Here is a 20,593-nt window from a genome sequence, read left to right on the forward strand (position 1 = left end):
GTTGGTCTCCCTAGAATGAACAGATTATTTGGAATGAGGTGCTGTTTTTCTTATACAAAAATAAAGAAAATACGTTTTTTTTTCAACATAACCCATATACACAGAAAACGTTATATCACGTTGTAGTCGCATGAGTACATACTTCAACACTTCACTTCAACACCTCTTGTGAAATGAGGAAATACTTGACAATTTGCAGCATTGGTCTTTTTGGAGTTCCGTGAGCTGAACAAGGCTGAGCTGTTTAGTTCCACTCACATCTTAACTTAGATCACAAAGATCACACCCAGTGTGTCCCAGAACCCCAATGTGAAACTCCACAGAGTCGTGACCCCTTAGATTAGCTGAAAGGCACCATGTTGTTGTTGTTGTTAAGAACATAAGAAAGTTTACAAACGAGAGGAGGCCCCATTCGGCCCGTCTTGCTTGTTTGGTTGTTTATAGCTTATTAATCCAAGAATCTCATCAAGCAGCTTCTTGAAGGATCCCAGGGTGTCGGCTTCAACAACATTACTGGGGAGTTGGTTCCAGACCCTCACAATTCTCTGTGTAAAAAAGTTGAAAAAGTCCCTTGGGTCGACATTGTCAATACGTTTTAGAATTTTGAATGTTTGAATCAGATTGACTCGCAGTCTTCTTTGTTCAAAACTGAATAGATTCAATTATTTAAGCCTGTCTGCATACAACATGCCTTTTAAACAGAGGATAATTCTGGTTGCTCTTCTTTTCACTCTTTCTAGAGCAGAAATATCCTTTCTGTAGTGAGGTGACCAGAACTGAACACAATATTCTAGGTGAGGTCTTACTAATGCATTGTAAAGTTTTAACATTACTTCCCTTGATTTAAATTCAACACTTTTCACAATATATCCGAGCATCTTGTTGGCCTTTTTTATAGTTTCCCCACATTGTCTAGATGAAGACATTTCTGAGTCAACATAAACTCCTAGGTCTTTTTCATAGATTCCTTCTTCAATTTCAGTATCTCCCATATGATATTTATAATGCACATTTGTATTGCCTGTGTGCAGTACCTTACACTTTTCTCTATTGTCACTGTTGTTTTCCAAATGAAATTATTTTTAAATTCTAAAATGGAGCCTCTGATTGGAAGAGAACACAAGTTGATTTTGCTCCCAGCCAATCCTGTTTTGACCACAGGGATCAGTATTAGGTCCTCTGCTATTCCTAATCTAAATTAATGATTTAGACTCTGATATAGTAAGCAAACTCGTTAAATTTGCAGACGACACAAAAATAGGAGGAGTGGCAGACACTGTTGAAGCAGCAAAGGTCATTCAAAATGATCTAGACAGCATTCAAAATTGGGCAGACACATGGCAAATGAAATTTAATAGAGAAAAGTGTAAAGTATTGCATGCGGGAAATAAAAATGTGCATTATAAATATCATATGGGAGATAGTGAAATTGAAGAAGGGAACTATGAAAAAGACCTAGGAGTTTATGTTGACTCAGAAATGTCTTCATCTAGACAATGTGGGGAAGCTATAAAAAAGGCTAACAAGATGCTTGGGTATATTGTGAGAAGTGTTGAATTTAAATCAAGGGAAGTAATGTTAAAACTCTACAATGCATTAATAAGACCTCACCTAGAATATTGTGTTCAGTTCTGGTCACCTCGTTACAAAAAGGATATTGCTGCTCTAGAAAGAGTGCAAAGAAGAGCGACCAGAATTATCCCGGGTTTAAAAGGCATGTCGTATGCAGACAGGCTAAAAGAATTGAATCTATTCAGTCTTGAACAAAGAAGACTACGCGGCGATCTGATTCAAACATTCAAAATCCTAAAAGGTATAGACAGTGTCAACCCGGGGGACTTCTTTGACTTGAAAAAAGAAACAAGGACCAGGGGTCATAAATGGAGATTAGATAAAGGGGCATTCAGAACAGAAAATAGGAGGCACTTTTTTACACAGAGAATTGTGAGGGTCTGGAACCAACTCCCCAGTAATGTTGTTGAAGCTGACACCCTGGGATCCTTCAAGAAGCTGCTTGATGAGATTCTGGGATCAATAAGCTACTAACAACCAAACGAGCAAGATGGGCTGAATGGCCTCCTCTCGTTTGTAAACTTTCTTATGTTCTTATATTCTTATGTTCTATAATATATTTGCTATATAGCTTAACCTCTCCTGCAATACCTCGCTGGAAACAGTAGGTGGCAGAATAACCCTGACGTTCTTGTGTTTAGGCTGTCTTCTGTGTAACAGTGGATTCACTTGCATTTCTGGATGATTAAAACGTTTTGAGAAGGTGTTAGTGATATCTGTTATATTTAGAGAAATCAGGAAAAAAAAGACTGAGGATTCAAACTGAAGTTCAAATCTTTATTCATTTTATAATGGCAGATACACTCAGAAATGTAGAATATAAAGAGTGAGGCAGGACTTATTCAATATATTGAAAGATGTAGCATCATATTAAAATAGAATTACAGTGTGTCTCTTTACTACATTCCTCATCAGATTAGCATGAGCTGCAATCTGCTTCATCAGAAACCAGGCCCTGTTGGCTGTCCAGTTTGTTTGCATTCCCCAGAGGCAGGTAGTTTAATCTGCAGGCACACAAGATTCCTCCCTCCTTGAAGCTTTCTGGTCTCTCTTTGTGTCAATCTGGTGTGCACTAAACAGGCACGCTGCTGAGACTACCTGCAGCAGCAGGGGGGTATGAACTATTATGCTTCCCCACCTTGCTTCATTACAATCAGCCTTGTGGAGTCTTTTCAGGAGGCATTTTTCTGGACTAGTTAGTAAGCACGGCAGATGATGCTCTTTGTTGAAACAATAGAGAATCACACAGAACACACACAATAGGATATTAAACAACTACAATGAAATATCAGAATAAGGTATATCATTAAAGATTGCTACATAGCATTTTCTTCTATAGTATTTTGGTGTATTACTCCTATAGTAAAGCTCTGGGTTCTGTGGAGACAGTGGTTCTCAGACTGGGGGTTGGAAACCCTGGGGGTTCACAGGAAGGTTTCAAGCAACCACATCACAAGCAGACCTATCATCCGCAATGGCTGCAGTGCATTGCAGCAGCTCTTTATAGAGAGCAGACATGGCATTGCAAACTCTGTCACATACAAGACTTCGAGTTGCTTATTATTCACACATTGCTTATACAATATCATTCAGATTTAGATATTTCTATAATTTATTAGTAAATGGGTTTTTTTTCAGACTAAAGTGACGTTAAAAGGGGTCCCAACTACAGATTTAGAACCACTGCTGTACACCCTTTTAGGGGTGTTGTTAATCTTTGAAACAGATAAAGGGGAGCTTTGCATAACAGCACAGATCATTCCACTCAGCCCCCCCATCCTCCCTCAGCACCATCTCCCCACAGTGCTCATAGTAAGGATTGTTGGGCTCCCCAGGGGCCCAGTTAGTGTAGTTTAGGAGCCCCTTCTTATCTTTACCAGCAACCCAGAACCAGTTATGATACACAACGGTTCTGTGCAGGCCGATCCAGAATCGCGACGCAGTGCTGTTCCTGACGAGCTCCGACACTCTGTTCTGTGCAGCCAGGCTTGTGAGGCTCACTAGGTCAGTGTAGTGATCCCTGCAGTACTGCCAAGCCTCCATCCAGACCATACTGTGAGAGATCAGGTGGAGATCCTCAGGGACTGGAGTGCCTGGTGATATTATTATTATTATTATTATTATTATTATTATTATTATTATTATTAAATAATAAAGAGAAAATAGAAAGTTTATAACAAAGCCAAATTCCTGCTGTGGGTTATTAATCACAGTAAACTGGTTACACTCCATACCTTGAGAGACCGGAGTGGAAGGGGAGCTTGTTGTTTTGGGATCTGGACGAAGATAAAGAGAAAAATAAAGTTTATAACAAAGTCAGATTCCTGCTGTGGGTTATGAATCACACTGAACTGATTACACTCCATACCTTGAGAGACCAGAGTGGAAGGGGGGCTTGAGGGTACTGCATCTGTAAAAAGATAAAGAGAAAAAAATAAAGTTTATAACAAAACCAGATTCCTGCTGTGGGTTATGAATCACACTGAACTGATTACACCCCATACCTTGAGAGACCAGAGTGGAAAGGGGGCTTGTGGTTTTGGGATCTGGAAGAAGATAAAGAGAAAAATAAAGTTTATAACAAAGTCAGATTCCTGCTGTGGGTTATGAATCACACTGAACTGATTACACTCCATACCTTGAGAGACCGGAGTGGAAGGGGGGCTTGTGGTTTTGGGATCTGGAAGAAGATAAAGAGAAAAATAAAGTTTATAACAAAGCCAGATTCCTGCTGTGGGTTATGAATCACACTGAACTGATTACACTCCATACCTTGAGAGACCGGAGTGGAAGGGGGGCTCGAGGGTTCTGCATCTGTAAAAAGATAAAGAGAAAAATAAAGTTTATAACAAAGCCAGATTCCTGCTGTGGGTTATGAATCACACTGAACTGATTACACTCCATACCTTGAGAGACCAGAGTGGAAGGGGGGCTTGTGGTTTTGGGATCTGTAAGAAGATAAAAAAAGAAAAATGATGTGGTAACTGTATTCCTCAAACGTATTGTAATAAAACTCTGTCTATGCTGCTGTCTCTGCCAGGGCAATGCTCACAATGACATGCTGTCTCACTCATCCTGAAGGGATCAATGTTTTTAAATCAATACAATAAATACCCAATCAGAATGTATCTTACAGCACATGTCTCTCCTGTGTGTAACAATGAGGGGTAGCTGCTCCCTGCTCACAATCTTAAATGACGTGGTCTGTAAATGCAGATAAAAAAATATATATTCCCAGTAGAGGAGGAGTTACTCTACTCAGGCAAGTCGTTTCACTGCACCCTATGGCATGGTGCCCACCTGTTCCTGCAGTGTGACATTGTCAGGCAGCAGATTTTGCTTAGAAAGACAGATTCTTTGTAATGTATAATATAATGCAACTGTATAGATTAGGATTCCAAACCTAAAGACAACACTCTGTAATTGTAGAATTTTTTTTGAATAGCCGCACACAGCTCTCCCACAGCTTATACAGGTCTAGTGGATCACATGACACAGGAGGTGGGCTGTCAATCACACTGAACACACTGCACTCTACAAACTGCACAGACCTTGAGAGACCGGAGTGGAAGGGAGGCTCGAGGATTCTGCATCTGTAAAAAGATAAAGAGAAAAATAAAGTTTATAACAAAGTCAGATTCCTGCTGTGGGTTATGAATCACACTGAAATGATTACACTCCATACCTTGAGAGACCAGAGTGGAAGGGGGGCTCAAGGGTTCTGCTTCTGTAAAAAGATAAAGAGAAAAAAGAAAGTTTCTAACGAAGTCAGATTCCTGCTGTGGGTTATGAATCACACTGAACTGATTACACCCCATACCTTGAGAGACCAGAGTGAATCGATAATCGATAGCGAATAAATTATAATAAATAAAATAATTCAGTAATTCATAACAGTCACATTTCTGCTGTGGGCTTTCAATCAAACTGAACTGTTTACACTCCATATCTTCAGAGAGCGGTATTGAAGGAGGGTCTGAGGGGGTTTGATTTTTATTTTTCAAGTGTAATTAAACTGTATGTGTTGTGCTGTCTCACACATCCTGAAGGGATCAATGTTTTTAAATCAATACAATAAATACCCAATCAGAATGTATTTTACAGCACATGCCTCTCCTGTGTGTAACAGTGAGGGGTAGCTGCTCCCTGCTCACACACTCTTAATGATGGGGCTGGTTTCTGGTTCTTCAGATCTCTAGGCTACACCCTGCCCTGCTCTGGGGGTCAGACAGCTACTGTAGGATCAGATGAACTGGGCCTCTGAGTCCCTACTCACAGACTGGGGTACAAACACTGAGCTGAACAAGAACACAGACTGAGCCGGGATCCTTACCATCATAGCAGAAGAAGGGGTACTGAGAGTTGCAGCTATAGTCACTCCATTCACCACTCTTGAGCATCCTCACACATTTTTGATTGCCTCCCCAATTGTCTGGGTCCCCATTGCCCCAGTTGTGAAATGTGTAGTTATCCCCCTGGTGTGACCACTTCCAGGGCTCATTGAACAGGCCTATCCAGACAGACGTGCCCTGCGCTTTCTTCACTAGGTCTTCATTTTCACTGGCGTTCTTTATACTGATGAGGTCAGTGTGGTGTTCTCTACAGTACTGCTGAGCTTCAGTCCAGGTTTTCAGAACTTCAATCAGGGTGTATCTCTCAGTGATGATGCTGGTCTCTGTAAACACAAACAGCAGATCAAAATCAATGTCAGTGGTGGAGGTGCAATGGCTCTCCTGTTGTACAGTGATTGAACCCGAGTCACATCCAGCTCAGCTATCAAGGTCATGAAAAGCAACATCTCTAACAGTGCCTGGGAGTCTCTTCAGTTTATTAATGTCTGAAAAGTTTTACAGCAGGCTTGGGGTCTGCTTTAATGATTTAAAAGTAATGTCGCCCTATTTAAAAATTGAATATCAATATATTCTTTAAGAGCAAAATCAATATGACAAAAGCAATATCATGAACACCTTTCCCATGTGCTTTCATGAACACCTTTCCCATGTGCTTTCATGAACACCTTTCCCATGTGCTTTCATGAACACCTTCCCCATGTGCTTTCATGAACACCTTCCCCATGTGCTTTCATGAACACCTTCCCCATGTGCTTTCATGAACACCTTTCCCATGTGCTTTCATGAACACCTTCCCCATGTGCTTTCATGAACACCTTTCCCATGTGCTTTCATGAACACCTTTCCCATGTGCTTTCATGAACACCTTTCCCATGTGCTTACATGAACACCTTTCCCATGTGCTTTCATGAACACCTTTCCCCATGTGCTTTCATGAACACCTTTCACATGTGCTTTCATGAACACCTTTCCCCATGTGCTTTCATGAACACCTTCCCCATGCGCTTTCATGAACACCTTCCCCATGTGCTTTCATGAACACCTTCCCCATGTGCTTTCATGAACACCTTTCCCCATGTGCTTTCATGAACACCTTTCCCATGTGCTTTCATGAACACCTTTCCCCATGTGCTTTCATGAACACCTTTCCCATGTGCTTTCATGAACACCTTTCCCATGTGCTTTCATGAACACCTTCCCCATGTGCTTTCATGAACACCTTTCCCATGTGCTTTCATGAACACCTTTCCCCATGTGCTTTCATGAACACCTTTCTCATGTGCTTTCATGAACACCTTTCTCATGTGCTTTCATGAACACCTTTCCCATGTGCTTTCATGAACACCTTTCCCATGTGCTTTCATGAACACCTTTCCCCATGTGCTTTCATGAACACCTTTCTCATGTGCTTTCATGAACACCTTTCCCATGTGCTTTCATGAACACCTTTCTGTGACAGGCTAGCTGCAGGGATGACGCCAGGCCACAAAGAATCACACAGACAGACAGTCCTGGGGTTGAAACTGAAAACTCAATGGCTGTGCTGAGTAGGTTTAATGAAACAAATAAAAAGGTTTTAAACAGAAAACACGACACGGCACTTGAGGCCAAAATAAATAGACAAACAAAAAGGACTAACACTAAACAAACAGTGGACGGACAGACAAACAAACCCGGTGAGTCTAAACACTTATTATAATTTTAGTTTCCGTGGGCATGGGCTCCGTATTTGCCAGGCTGTAAACATCGTGCATGGTGGGATACTAACGTATTAAGTCTCACAGTCCATTGCACTGCTAGGAACTGTAACCAAACTATTTTAATAGTGTTTGTACCCAGTAAGCCTGACTAAACATGAAATGATACTTAAGTGTGGATGCTTTGAGCTGGATTAATGAACACGTTTTTGAGCATGGTTCTCGAGATCGGTTATGTAGTGTGACAGGGAGTAAGCCTCTGTTCCAATGACAGTTTCAACATTCTAAAGCTCTGTGGGCATCGACTGAATGATAATGAGCCCTCTACGGAGAATCTGATTGGCTGAGACAGTGCAATGACTGCTTAGTTAAGGTGGCTGTTAATACAGGCTTTACTGTATAGCATTATTTCTACCAGGAACTGATCTGTCACAGACCTGGGCAGTATCCAGGAAACCTGGCTTCAACCCCCAGTCCAGTCAGCTGTTTCATTAACAAAGGAATTGAATCTCAACTCACCATTGTAGCAGATGAAAGCTTTCTTCTCACTGCAGACTGAATCCTCCCACTCTCCATCAGAATTGACTGAAGCACAGAAGAGGTATGGTTCCCAGTTGGAGTAGATGACGTCATCTCCATTGGACCAATGCCAGTTCTCTTCGTCATGATGCAGCCCGATCCAGAAATGGGTGTTATTAGTTGTAGGTATAAGACCTCTAAGCGTATTAACCCCGTCCTGGTCTTGTATGGTGGGCAGGTCTCTGCCTTGGTTTCTGCAGTAGCTCTGAGCATCCTGCCATGTCTTCTCAGTTCCTTCATAGAAACACTGACCAGAGGAGCCGCCTGGGGAGAGGGGACAGCACAATAAAGATCAGTGAAAACTTGTTCTTCAGTGACGAGATTTGCACTGTAAATGTAACTAAAGGTCACAGATTATTGGTCTTGTAAGAATGTAGGCTGCTACTATAACTGTATGGTAAAATAAATATAACATCATGCTTGTGGTTTGTACTATAACATGAGTAGCATTCTGACATGAGTAACGAAGGTCATGGAAACACCAGGTAGCCAAAAAAATCAATGTGAGAAAAACTCAATTCACTGTTCAATCCGTGTTAATGTTATTGTACTGAGCTGTACTGTGCAATACCTTAAAAGCATACATAAATATAAGTGGTGTCTTGTTTGTCCCTTTAACCCCATTTACACTCTCTGTGGTGACTCACTAGGACAGTGGTGTTAAAGTACTTGATCCATGCCTGGTTCTGAACTACAGCACTGCTGCCTCTAGAAAGGTGTACCTGAACAGAGATCTGGTTTATTCCGGCTCAACTACACCACTGCACTAGGACCTGTTGAAGTGATCTAATCATGCTTGCTTATTTCAATCTGAAGGTTTATCACATTTCTAAAGCTCTGCAGGAAACTGCCACCACAGTCTAGACAGCAGAACTGCTCCATTGGGCTGTAAAACAGCTGGTACTGTCCAAGTTACCTGTACAAAATCTTTGCTATATAAACTGTAATGCATATTCTGTGATTATAATAAACAGTGAAACCTTCCAATTGAGAACACATACTGAGCCGGGATCCTTACCCTCACAGCAGAAGGAAGGGTACCGCGTGTTGCAGGCAGCATCATTCCATTCACCGCTCGTCATCATCACCACACAGCTCTCTTTCCCTATATAATTGTCTGGTTGCTCATTGCTCCAGTAGTGAAATGTGTAGCTATCCCCCTGGTGTGACCACTTCCAGGGCTCATTGAACAGGCCTATCCAGAAGGGCTTGCCCTGCGCTTTCTTCACTAGGTCTTCATTTTCACTGGCGTTCTTTATACTGACGAGGTCGGTGTGGTTTTCTCTACAGTACTGCTGAGCTTCAGTCCAGGTTTTCAGTTCTTCAATCAGGGTGTATCTCTCAGTGATGTTGCTGGTCTCTGGAAATACAAACATTAGATGAGAGGCTGGGAGCTATGCATTGTCCTCAATCAGATGTTTAACATAAACTGTGTCTTGTCCACAATCGATACCTTTTTTGTTAATTTAAAACCAAGGGGCAAAACTCTTAGAAAGTCGTTACTATTTATTTATTCATTTAGTTCTCAGACACCTTTATCCAAGGCGATTTACAGGTGTTACAGAGCAGTACAGGGCTACAATGCAAGCTTCAGAGTTAATACAGTGCAGTTTGCAGTAAGTGCAATAGCTCATCCTTACCTATCAATTCAGTACTAACCCTCTAGTTCCACAGTCACTCAGGATTTGGACACAGTTCAGGAAACACTTTGGCTTACAATCTATCTCTATGTTCCCCCTCCCCCCCATTGATGCCACTCACCTGTCCCTCCTTCTCCAGGGGACCTGGCCTTTCATATCTGGCACAACAAAGGTATTCAATCTCTTAAAGACCTATACATTGCTTATGAGTTGATTTATTTAACCAGCTTTCTCCAAAATGTAATCTTCCAAGAACTCATTTTTTCCGACACCTACAGGTCCGGAATTTTGTCTGCAACAAAGGTGCACAAATCTACTGATTCTAGACTTAAAAATGGCTAAGATCTTCCCGGATTTGGATCCAACCTGTGATGACTTACGTTTTGGTTATGTCCCAGGTTGGCTCCTTTCTGGACCTGCATTTTTTAAGCTTTTTCTCAAATTACTTCAACAAACATTGATTCTTCTCCTTATCACCCTTTTTGGTGTAGTACCCAATGACATCCCATTGACCACGTTGCAGTCAGATTCCCTGGTGGCGTTGCTTGCCAGACACCTAATTCTGTTTAACCAGAAGCAAGCTGCTACACCCTCTCACATCCACTGGGTTAGGGATGTCATGCAACTCCTTAATCTTGAAAAAAAAATAATTCACATTTCAGGGACAAAGAAAAATTCTACATAGCATGATAGCCCTTTTTTTTAGTAGTTGCCAATTAGCTTTTTTGTAGTTTTCTCCCCAATTTAATAGTGTCCAATTATTTTTATTTAGCTCAGCTCACCACTACCACCCCCGCGCTGACTCAGGAGCGGCGAAGACGAACACACGCTGTCTTCCGAAGTGTGTGCCATCAGCTGACCATTTATTTTCACACTGTAGACTCACCATGCAGCCACCCAGAGCTACAGCGTCTGAGGACAACGCAGCTCTCGGGCAGCTTACAGGCAAGCCTGCAGGCGCCCGGCCAGACTACAGGGGTCGCTGGTGCGCGGTGAGCCGAGAACACCCTAGCCGACCTAAAACTCCCTCCCTTCCTGGCGGCGCTTGGCCAATTGTGCGCCGCCCCCTTGGAGCTCCCGTCCTCGGTCGGCTAAGGAATAGCCTGGACTCAAACCGATGACGTCCAGACTATAGGGCACATCCTGCACTCTACGGGAGTGCTTTTACTGGATGCACCACTCGGGAGCCATTCTTTGAAAAACTCCAGCTCCCTCTCGCTCCTTGAGCCAGCTGAAGACTTTAAAAAGCTGCTGAAGACTGCTAAAAGCTTTCTTCCACCCATTATTCTTAGTATGCACTAAATGTGACTCCGTTTTCAGTTCCACCGGGTTTTTCTCTTCTCCTTCCTTTCTTTCTCCTCTCTATTTCCCATCAGTTGCATTTCAGCTTCTTTTATTGTGTCTTTTTCCCCACTGCTGATTGCTTTCTGTACATTTCTATTGATAATATCAAATCAATAAACAAAGTTATAAAAAATAGGAGATGAGAGTCCCTAGCGAGCGAGTGTATAGTGAGAAGACGAGGGATCCCAGGACAGATCCTTGACGTACACCTGTAGAGAGGGGGCGAGGATAAGCGAGAGAGCCACGACAGGAAACCGGGAAGGAACGGTTAGAGAGATAGGAGGAGTACCAGGCAAGAGCAGTGTCTGAGATCCCCAGGTCAGAGAGAGAGAGGAGAAGAGTATGGTCGACAGCAGCCTGAGCAGAGAGCAGATAGTCAGTTACAGAGAGGAGGGCGCTTTCAGTGGAGTGTGTTTTACTGTATTTGTATTAGCTACATGATACAAGTTTGGGGCTAGCCTCCACCGCTCATAATTAGACTTAATCGTGACATGTCTGTTGTCGGGCAGGGCATGGGTCACGTGTGGCTACTCCCTTTCTGAATTTAAATACAGTACATAGTTGTATATTTTTCTGTAAACAATGGCTGCCATCAAAAATGTTGTAGATGTTTTCATTCATATGCCTTTTTACTCCCTTTCAATTGAGGAAACAATAAGAATAAAAACACAAAGGTCGTCCATATTTGTTATAAATATTCAGAAGGTAAAAAAATGTGTCAAATAATAACTATCTTTACCTTGGTAGCACATGAAAGCTCTCTGAAGGTGGCAGGGTAAATCAATCCACTTTCCCTCTGAATTGACTGAAGCACAGAAGAGGTCTGCCCTCCAGTTGGAGTAGATGACATCATCGCCGTTAGACCACTGCCAGTTCTGTGTGTCATCACGATAAAGCCCGATCCAGGCAGAAGTATTGAGAGAAGCTCCTGCAATATTTAAGAGCTGCTGTGCTTCTTCCTGGCTGCGCACAGTGGCCAGGTCTGTGTGATTCTTTCTACAGTAGCTCTGAGCTTCAGACCAGCTCTTCAGAGTATTCACAAACACATGTTTAATGATCTGATTGTAAGCAGGCACACAAAACCCTGAAAAAAAAAAAAAAAAAAACATTATTAAAATATATTGTAATATTTTCCACAATATATACTCCACAATACATCAAGACAGGTCAAACACAAGAGGAATAAGAACCTCTCTAGATAAATAATGTGTAACACAGACAGAGAGACGGCCTCAATATACCCCAGATTCTGATAATAACTCTGGACAGACAGGCAGCCTCTGTAGGTTCATCCCACATTAAGGTATCTTGAAAAGCTGTTGAATAACCTTTGCTAAACTACACTTAGGAATGAAACCAGATTCTGATCCTCCTAATAGCTAAAAAAAATAAGTGTGACAACAGACAGCCTCCGTATACCTCCCACATTACTGATCAGTACCTTGTGCTGAGCTGAGCAGATACAACAGCAACAAGGTCTGCTCTGTAGAAGTGGAGCAGTGCAGTGAACACACACCCAGGAATCACACGTTAGTTTAGATTGAACGTGATTGAGGGACACTGCAGCTTTAAGAACCGCATGATCTTCTCTGAGAGGGAATGTGGACAATATCAAAGCAAACAGTGTGAAAAGCAGAAATAAAGGAAACTCACCTGCAAGCAGAAGGATGAGCAGCCCTCTCTCCCCCATCACAGCAGACTCTGCATTAGAAACAGAAGACTTTCTGTGAATCACCTCAATGCACATTGTCATTTTTATTATGCTTAGCCTATATGCAAATGTAAAGCAGCCTGGTATTACAGTACATGCTGCTGCAACAATCTAATGCACCGCCAATGAACAGAAAACCAGAGAAGGGCTATCAGGCTCAAGTGAATGTAGCAGGCATGACCATGGTAACGGGAAGGCAGGTTCACTTCCAATATAAATACAGGGTACCGCTGATCTTTGTACCCCATGGAATTCTGTATCCCCTGTGATTTCACACCTGCACAGGGTTGTGATATAGTCAGCACTCGAATATCCGTTACCCAGATACACATCAGTTGCGTTTTACCGCCCTCGTATTAAGAATGAATAAATCAACATTATATATTTAACAGATGAATGCACTTCCCTGTGCATTGCTTCCGACTCTGTCATTAGTTTTCTGATACAAAGCCCATCGCTTCAATGTTACAATTGATCTGAATATCCGTCGAAGCCAAATCAAAGCGAACGAGACAAGCTAGGGTGATGCAACAGTTAATCAGTAAACAGTTTTAGATACTGTGATGTATTTTTTAAATCTGTGACCTTTAGTTGTTTTTGTGCATTTTCATTTGCAAGTGAACTGTGACATTAGGGCCTTATCGAGCACTATATTCTGCAATTCTGAATACTGACTTTGGATACTGTTTTAATCCTGGAATCTGACATTGTTTTTTTAAATCTTTCATTAAAATGCATTACTTTTTCTGTGCTTGGGTAACATTTTGATTTAATTTTGCTGTTGGGTTGTTAACGGGGCATTTCACAAACTGCTACAGTACTTACCAGATGTAAAAGTATGTTCTGTAATACAATCTACGAGTCGTCCCTTTTTTGCAAATGATGTTTTCAGAATCATATCGTCTGAATTAATATATTTCTGTTAAAAATCTAGTACTGTACCAACAAAACCAATACATTACATCTAAATGGAAGCCGACTTATTTTAAAACACAGTCCTTTCAGATATGTATTTTTTTACATCGTATCTTTTTCGTGTTCCCTGAAAAACGGACAAGGGTTGTAACGGGCCAAAATGAAATAATCATGATATGCGTCACACTCCTTTAACCGTCAAATTTTATAGGGTCGGATATTTGAGTGCTGACTCTAAACGAGTACGCGCCTCAGTCTAGTCTCCTCCACTGAGACACAGTGATGTGCTCGTGCACTTTGTTTGGACACATAAATCAATTACATATAGCATAAGATGTACTACCCGAGTGGCGCAACGAAGCAGGATAAATTAATTATTTGAAGGAGAGCTGCTAAATTTGAAGTGGAAGGTAAAGTATTGTAATGACCTCTCATTACAGACTCTGAGACTGCCCTAGCGTTTAATAAACACACTTGTAATGTGCGTGCACAGCGGCGTAGCGATTGAGGAAGTCGTGCATTTTCAGACTCTCGTGCAGGTGTTTCCAATTATGTGATGTGACTATTAAAAAAAAAAAACGTGGAAAAGGAAAACGAGAGAGTGGAGGAGCAGGGTGAATGACGCCTGAAGTATAACGATGTGAGAAGAAAGAGATTAGAAAAGTGTCGTGTTCTAAAATATATATTTAAGCTGAAATTGATTCACATTCATGTTGCTGTGAATTCAGGAGAGTAGAGTTCTCTTGCCTAGCCTCGCTCTTTACTCCCTCCCACTGGTGACTCTGTGAACTTCTCTTCTCTAATTGTTATGCATACTCTGAACTTAACTTCCTGTAATTGCATATGTGCACCTTGTGAACTTCCATTTTATATTGTGTATATTAATTGCACAATAGATATTTATTATCTTTCACTTAATTAAATTGATTTTCCTTATTTTAGACTGAATGCTGCTGTATCTATTATACTGCTTGTAATAGAATAGGGATTTTTTAAAACAATATTTTTCTCTTTTTCTGCTTGTAATTCCTTATATTAGGTTTTACTACATAATAGATATCCAAGCTATCGCTTATTGGTCCCCCCCCCCCGCCTTGATAATTCAATGGTACCAGAGCAGGTCAGGGCTGCTCTCTAAACGCTTAAGTTCTGTGTTCATTTTCTGTATTGAGTGGTATTTGACGTTGGTAGTTTTAGGTTCTTGGTTTATTTTCTTGTTTGTTTTATCATTGAGTGATTTGAATTATTTAATTGACATTTTATTGCTTTGGAGTGAAGTAGTTTATATTTGTTTGTGTATTTCTGTTATTTGCAAAATATTTTACTTGCATTTAAAATACACACAACTAACAATGTTCTGTACTGAGTTGTTCATAATCCTTTATTTTGGTGTTTCTAATAAGGTAGTATGCCAAACAGTTTTGTAGTTGACAGAAAAAAATCTTTAACCAAATTAGGTCTTATTTATATGTGGTCCAGTGGTTAAAGCAAAGGGCTTGTAACCAGGAGGTCCCCGGTTCAAATCCCACCTCAGCCACTGACTCATTGTGTGACCCTGAGCAAGTCACTTCACCTCCTTGTGCTCCGTCTTTTGGGTGAGACGTAGTTGTAAGTGACTCTGCAGCTGATGCATAGTTCACACACCCTAGTCTCTGTAAGTCGCCTTGGATAAAGGCGTCTGCTAAATAAATAAATAAATAATAATATTCATTTTGAAGAGCTTTCATGAGAGAGGTTTGTTCTCAAGATGGTCCTGTTAGACTGTTCCCATCCAAAACAGAGGGGCTCTGTCTCATGTGGAGTGCACGTTTGCAAGGTAAATATTCATTTTCAGGATCCCATGGACACGCAAGAGCCAAGTATTATTGATTTTATTTTTTGATGAGATAAAGCAATATTAATTGGCAGAATTACAATATATGTTAATGTTAATATTAACTAATACATTTACACTATGACTTTGCAATACCTAAGATATTAAATTAAAATGTCTATTGTCATGTTTCATGATCATTTGAGCTCTGCTCTTGCCAAGATAAGCACCAACTAAGACATAGCTTTACAGTAAACTAATGTGATCCATCTGTGTCTCCATCCATTTATTATTATTATTATTATTATTATTATTATTATTATTATTATTATTATTATTTGCGCTTCCTTCCACATGATGTAGATATCCTTCTGTCTGGTGTTGGTGGCTGAAGTGTAATGCTGTGTGGTCCTGGTTCAAATCCCACCTCAGCCACTGACTCATTTTGTGACCCTGAGAAGGTCACTTCACCTCCTTGTGCTCCGTCTTTTGGGTGAGATGTAATTGTAAGTGACTCTGCAGCTGATGCATAGTTCACACGCCCTAGTCTCTGTAAGTCGCCTTGGATAAAGGCGTCTGCTAAATAAACTAATAATAATAATGCTGGCTCCAGGGATCAGCTTATTTTGCCTCCCTAGCGCATCAGCACACACAACAGCTGTGATGCTGGCTCCGGGGATCAACACAGTGCGGTCTCATTTATCTTAACATTTTCAATGTAAAATAGTTCCATATGTTTCCAATAATTCATTAATAAGTTTATAAGAACTCCAATTAAATTGTTGCCAGTGAGGTCTTAAATTTTCCAGTTTTCAGAATACCTTTTAAATGAGGAAGGGTTGTTTTTGATAACAGCACTGCTTCCATTAATAAATGGCAAAGGGACATAGCTGAGGCTTTAAATGAGTCTGGTAAATGTGTAGTAATTAAAGGTGGGGAAAGTACAGCTTTTAATAAATTCATGTAACAAAATATTGTATCAACTCCTACAAAAATGTTCCCAATTTGTTTGGTTTGAAACAACAAGACAAGTGTTGAATCCATCCTCAACCAATGTTAGCTGCAATATTTGTTGGATGCTACTCTTGTAAGCCAGAAATGTATTTTCTTCACTTGGTTAGTTCCAGTTCAGATAAGTTTCATTTTTGCTTACAAAGATTAGATTTGTTCACTGTTCTCCTGAAGTAAGGGTACTGATTTTATGGGAGTTTTTATGTAAAAGTATTAGCCTGAATTCAATCCAATCGAATGTTCATTTTAGGTGAATCCATGTCTCGCTCCCAAATTAAAGTAAAAAGAAAAAATAACTGTCTGGAGAACAGCCCCGTGTTCTAGTGTTTGACTAGAAGTTTTGAATTGAACCCTTAAAATCAGAATCCCCATCAATGTATGCATTAATGTTTAACTAACGCTATATCCCTGCTAAATAAACAGCATTCTAATCTAGGTTGTGCTTTGCAGAGATTTTAACTGACCTGTGCTGCATTTGTGCTGAGGAAGCTTCTGTGAATGTTTCCCATGAAGAGGAGTAGGAGGACTGGGTAATGTTTTCAAGTTTGGCTCTGTTCTAGACATCTGGTCATATCCACAGATGTTCAATTTTAGTTTATTTAGAAAGGTCTTATTGTATTCCATAATGCTTTAATTGTATATTGTAAATAGAAATACCACATCCGGTTGCTTAGCTTTCCCTGTATTTGTTTTTGTATTAATTTCAAAATAATAATGAATGGTTTATTTGCATGCTTGGTTTCAATTACAATCCTTTCAATTTTCTTTTACGGCTTGTTTGGGATGGCTGCAGCCTCTGGTTTAATTTGGCTTGCATTGATCCACAATATCGGGCAGATGATGTGGACCATTCAGCTTCTGGAAATGTATGAGAAAATAAACTTCTGAGATGATGCTGGTGGTTAAAGGAAACAGATATTCGTGTTTAAATCTTGCACGCGCAAGTTTCCATGTAGGTCACCGTTTAGTGACGTCACTGGGTCCAGCCTTTCAGTGCATTTAAAAAAATAAATAAAATCTAAACAAGGCAAGCAAGCCGCCTCTAAAAACAGATAGTTCACCACACGTCCTGTCAGCTTTTCTGTTCATTTTCTCATTAAAAACTGCATTATCATCCTTCAGACTGTGTGTTTCAGTACCAGGATTTGGTGGTTTTTGTACTAATTGGTGCCTTTTATTTATAAAACTTGGTGGAAAATAATATGGTTGTGTAGAACTCATGAGAACAGTTTTGGTTTTCTTTACATTTTGATTTTTTTTTTAACTATTCCTTACTGTGGTCAGTGTTTTCAAGAGTGTAAGGTATGAAATGTATTCAACAACCGGAGGGCGCCTACAGTTCTCCCTGAAAGCTGTGTTAAATTGTCTGAGCAAATTACAATAACGCTGTAAACAAACCACATGACATCACCCTGAAATGTGGGTGTTTTAATTACAATGTGAGGGGATACAGAATTGCACCGCTTTACAGCAGCTTTGAAATATTGTAATATTCTCTCCTGAATCTTAATGACGGTGTTTTTTTATTTATGAACGTGTTGTAGGGTTGTGAGTGCTCGGTGTGCTTTTTCTCAATGGATTAACCACAACCCCTGCAGTCAGAATATTGAATCTCGAATCTGGTCAGTTTCTTCAGCGTTAAACAAAATACATTTTAAACAAACTGCAAGCGGCTGACCGGATTCGAGATTCAGCATCCTCGAGGCAGGGTTTGCTGTAGATCTACATGCATCTGATTATGAAGAATTCATCAGAACTATGACTGTAACCACCAGTGATGTAATACTCTCCCACTGACGTAATAACCTGATAATCCCGACAATGTAATACTTTTTCACTGATAATGTAATAACTCTGAGCTGCCTGATAATGTAATACGCTTCTAACTGACAGTAACAATAATGCTTATTCACTGCCAACCATGAACTACTTAATATGAGCAGTGGCTGCAGTATAGGACACTGACCTTAGGTTTAGGGTTTCGGTGTTGGGACAGGATTATTAATTGTTTTATTAACAATAATATGATAACCAATCAGAGTGCAGTGTCCTGACAGGCACATCTGGCGGTACCTTTGTTAGGACAGCTCGCAGAGACGCCTCCAGCTGTTCTGGGTTTACGCTGGACCTGCGCTGCAGTGTTTCGTTCTTGGTTTGTGTGGAAGCCGGTTCGGCTGCATTTCGGTTCTGTCTCTGCTTCATTCGTGTGTTTTCTGGTTTTGATTATCCTGCGAGTTCGGAGGGTTTATGAAGAGACGAGAGTCCGGATTCTCCCGAGGTAAAACCAAACAGTTTAGGTGTTTTGTTTTGTGGTTGTACGGCTTAATGGTATCCTTGTTGTATTTCACAAACGAAAGCGCCGGGCGTCAGCCACTGTGTTCTGTGTTTGTTTTCACGTTGCTGTGTTGTTGTTCGTTATTATTTATTTATCTTCTTGCCCATATTAATTTGTGTTGTGTGCACACACGGGGTTATTGTCTCTATGGTTTTAATATAACCGTGTTTGCTCTAGTTGTTTGTTTACTGTGTGTTTTGTTGAAGAGGAGCCGAGGAGGATTGACGTCACTATTTGCTGGTGTCCCTGTTTCCCGGCGTATTGATTGTTTGCCAGTCTGTATATATAATTTTGGGATCCATGGTGGTTCATTTTAATTATGCACTGTGCTATATCATAATTCACTGTGTATTTATTCTTTCTGTGGCGTTTATTGATTAACATTGTGTTGTGTTTTAGCTCACAGGTGGGGATTGGTTGCGATCAAGGCGAAAGGGAGCGGCTAACCAATTCTTTAACTGGATTAAAGCGTGCTCCTTCTCTCCTCCAGTCTTGCGGGGACGATTCATTACTTTTAATAATTGACAGTTATAAACAGTTGGTGACTTAGCAGCAGCAGAATATCTATCTCTGTCTGTGGATAGTTTTGACAGCATTGTATTGTTTGATATTTCCTTTTGCACACTGCAGCACTGTTAACATATCTGTATGCATGGTCCTTGTTCTGGGTAATAAACAATCCTGATCAGAAGAGCTACATCGTTATCTCTGATCTCTGGGCTTGCATGCATTTGAAAGGGATTTGTAAATGGGAAACACTGTATGAGAAATGACTGGAGAGGTTCTATCCCTCAGTTAAACAACAGATGGTTTGATTAAGCAAGTGAAGTGTTTTATTAGTAGAAGCATGTACGTGGCGCTACACAAACCTAATAGATGCTTTACAAGTAATACATGAACCTTCTAAAATGATGAGGCCATGTGCACGGAGCATAAAAGCATATTGGATGAAGAGTCCTAGTTATTGAACGAACAGCAGCTCCAAACTACAGCAGGAACTTTACCAATAACTCTTCATGATATAATAATCTTTAGAAATGTAGAAACTTGATTATCTTTACAACACAAACAAATAGACAAATGAACACGATACCATGTTTTAAAAAGGTTTTAATGATGTGAAAGTCATATTGTAACGTGAATATTTAAATAAAAAAAAACACAAAAGCCAATCGGTAAATAACCTAGTGCTGGGGTGAGATGATGCACTGCGCACACACACACTGCGGTTGACTCGACAACCGTATTTCCAGACGGCACTCGCTGCGGTTGTGTGTTGTACACACACACACCTTTCATTACAGAAGTGAGTGACTCCCTGTTTAAACAAACCACTGAACTCGGGCCATCATTACACACCGGTCGTGCGGTTTTGTGTGACAACATGGAGGCTGTGTTTCTGTTTATGCTTTTGGAAGTTCTGTACGTAAACGATCGAGAGCTCGTCAAGCACAGCTCTGCTCTTTTCTGCAAAACCAGCGGAGACGCCGTTTTGCTTTGTCTGCACTGCTAAATACAGCGGCGACGATCTGCAGTGTCATGACGGTAGATCGAAACATTCGGGCGATCTTCCGAACAGAAGGCTGGTGGGAACGACTTGAGACTGTAGTTTCCGAATGACTGG

General features: G+C 40.7%; 1 protein-coding gene across 1 annotated transcript; it reads right to left on the reverse strand.

Moving 5' to 3' along the window:
• Nucleotides 1–2,352: 2,352 nt before the first annotated feature.
• Nucleotides 2,353–18,832, reverse strand: LOC131708974 (macrophage mannose receptor 1-like). The gene is made up of 15 exons (XM_059010492.1): nucleotides 18,708–18,832; nucleotides 12,838–12,885; nucleotides 11,924–12,268; nucleotides 9,219–9,560; nucleotides 8,141–8,464; nucleotides 5,906–6,247; nucleotides 5,258–5,299; nucleotides 5,124–5,165; nucleotides 4,479–4,520; nucleotides 4,345–4,386; nucleotides 4,211–4,252; nucleotides 4,077–4,118; nucleotides 3,941–3,982; nucleotides 3,807–3,848; nucleotides 2,353–3,665 (listed from the first exon to the last, which is right to left on the reverse strand). The coding sequence occupies exons 2-15, from the start codon at nucleotides 12,872–12,874 to the stop codon at nucleotides 3,283–3,285; spliced, it is 2,109 nt and encodes a 702-aa protein (XP_058866475.1). The 5' UTR covers nucleotides 12,875–12,885; nucleotides 18,708–18,832; the 3' UTR covers nucleotides 2,353–3,282.
• Nucleotides 18,833–20,593: the final 1,761 nt, after the last annotated feature.

This window comes from Acipenser ruthenus, chromosome 41, assembly GCF_902713425.1.
Source record: "Acipenser ruthenus chromosome 41, fAciRut3.2 maternal haplotype, whole genome shotgun sequence".
NCBI classification, from domain to species: domain Eukaryota; kingdom Metazoa; phylum Chordata; class Actinopteri; order Acipenseriformes; family Acipenseridae; genus Acipenser; species Acipenser ruthenus.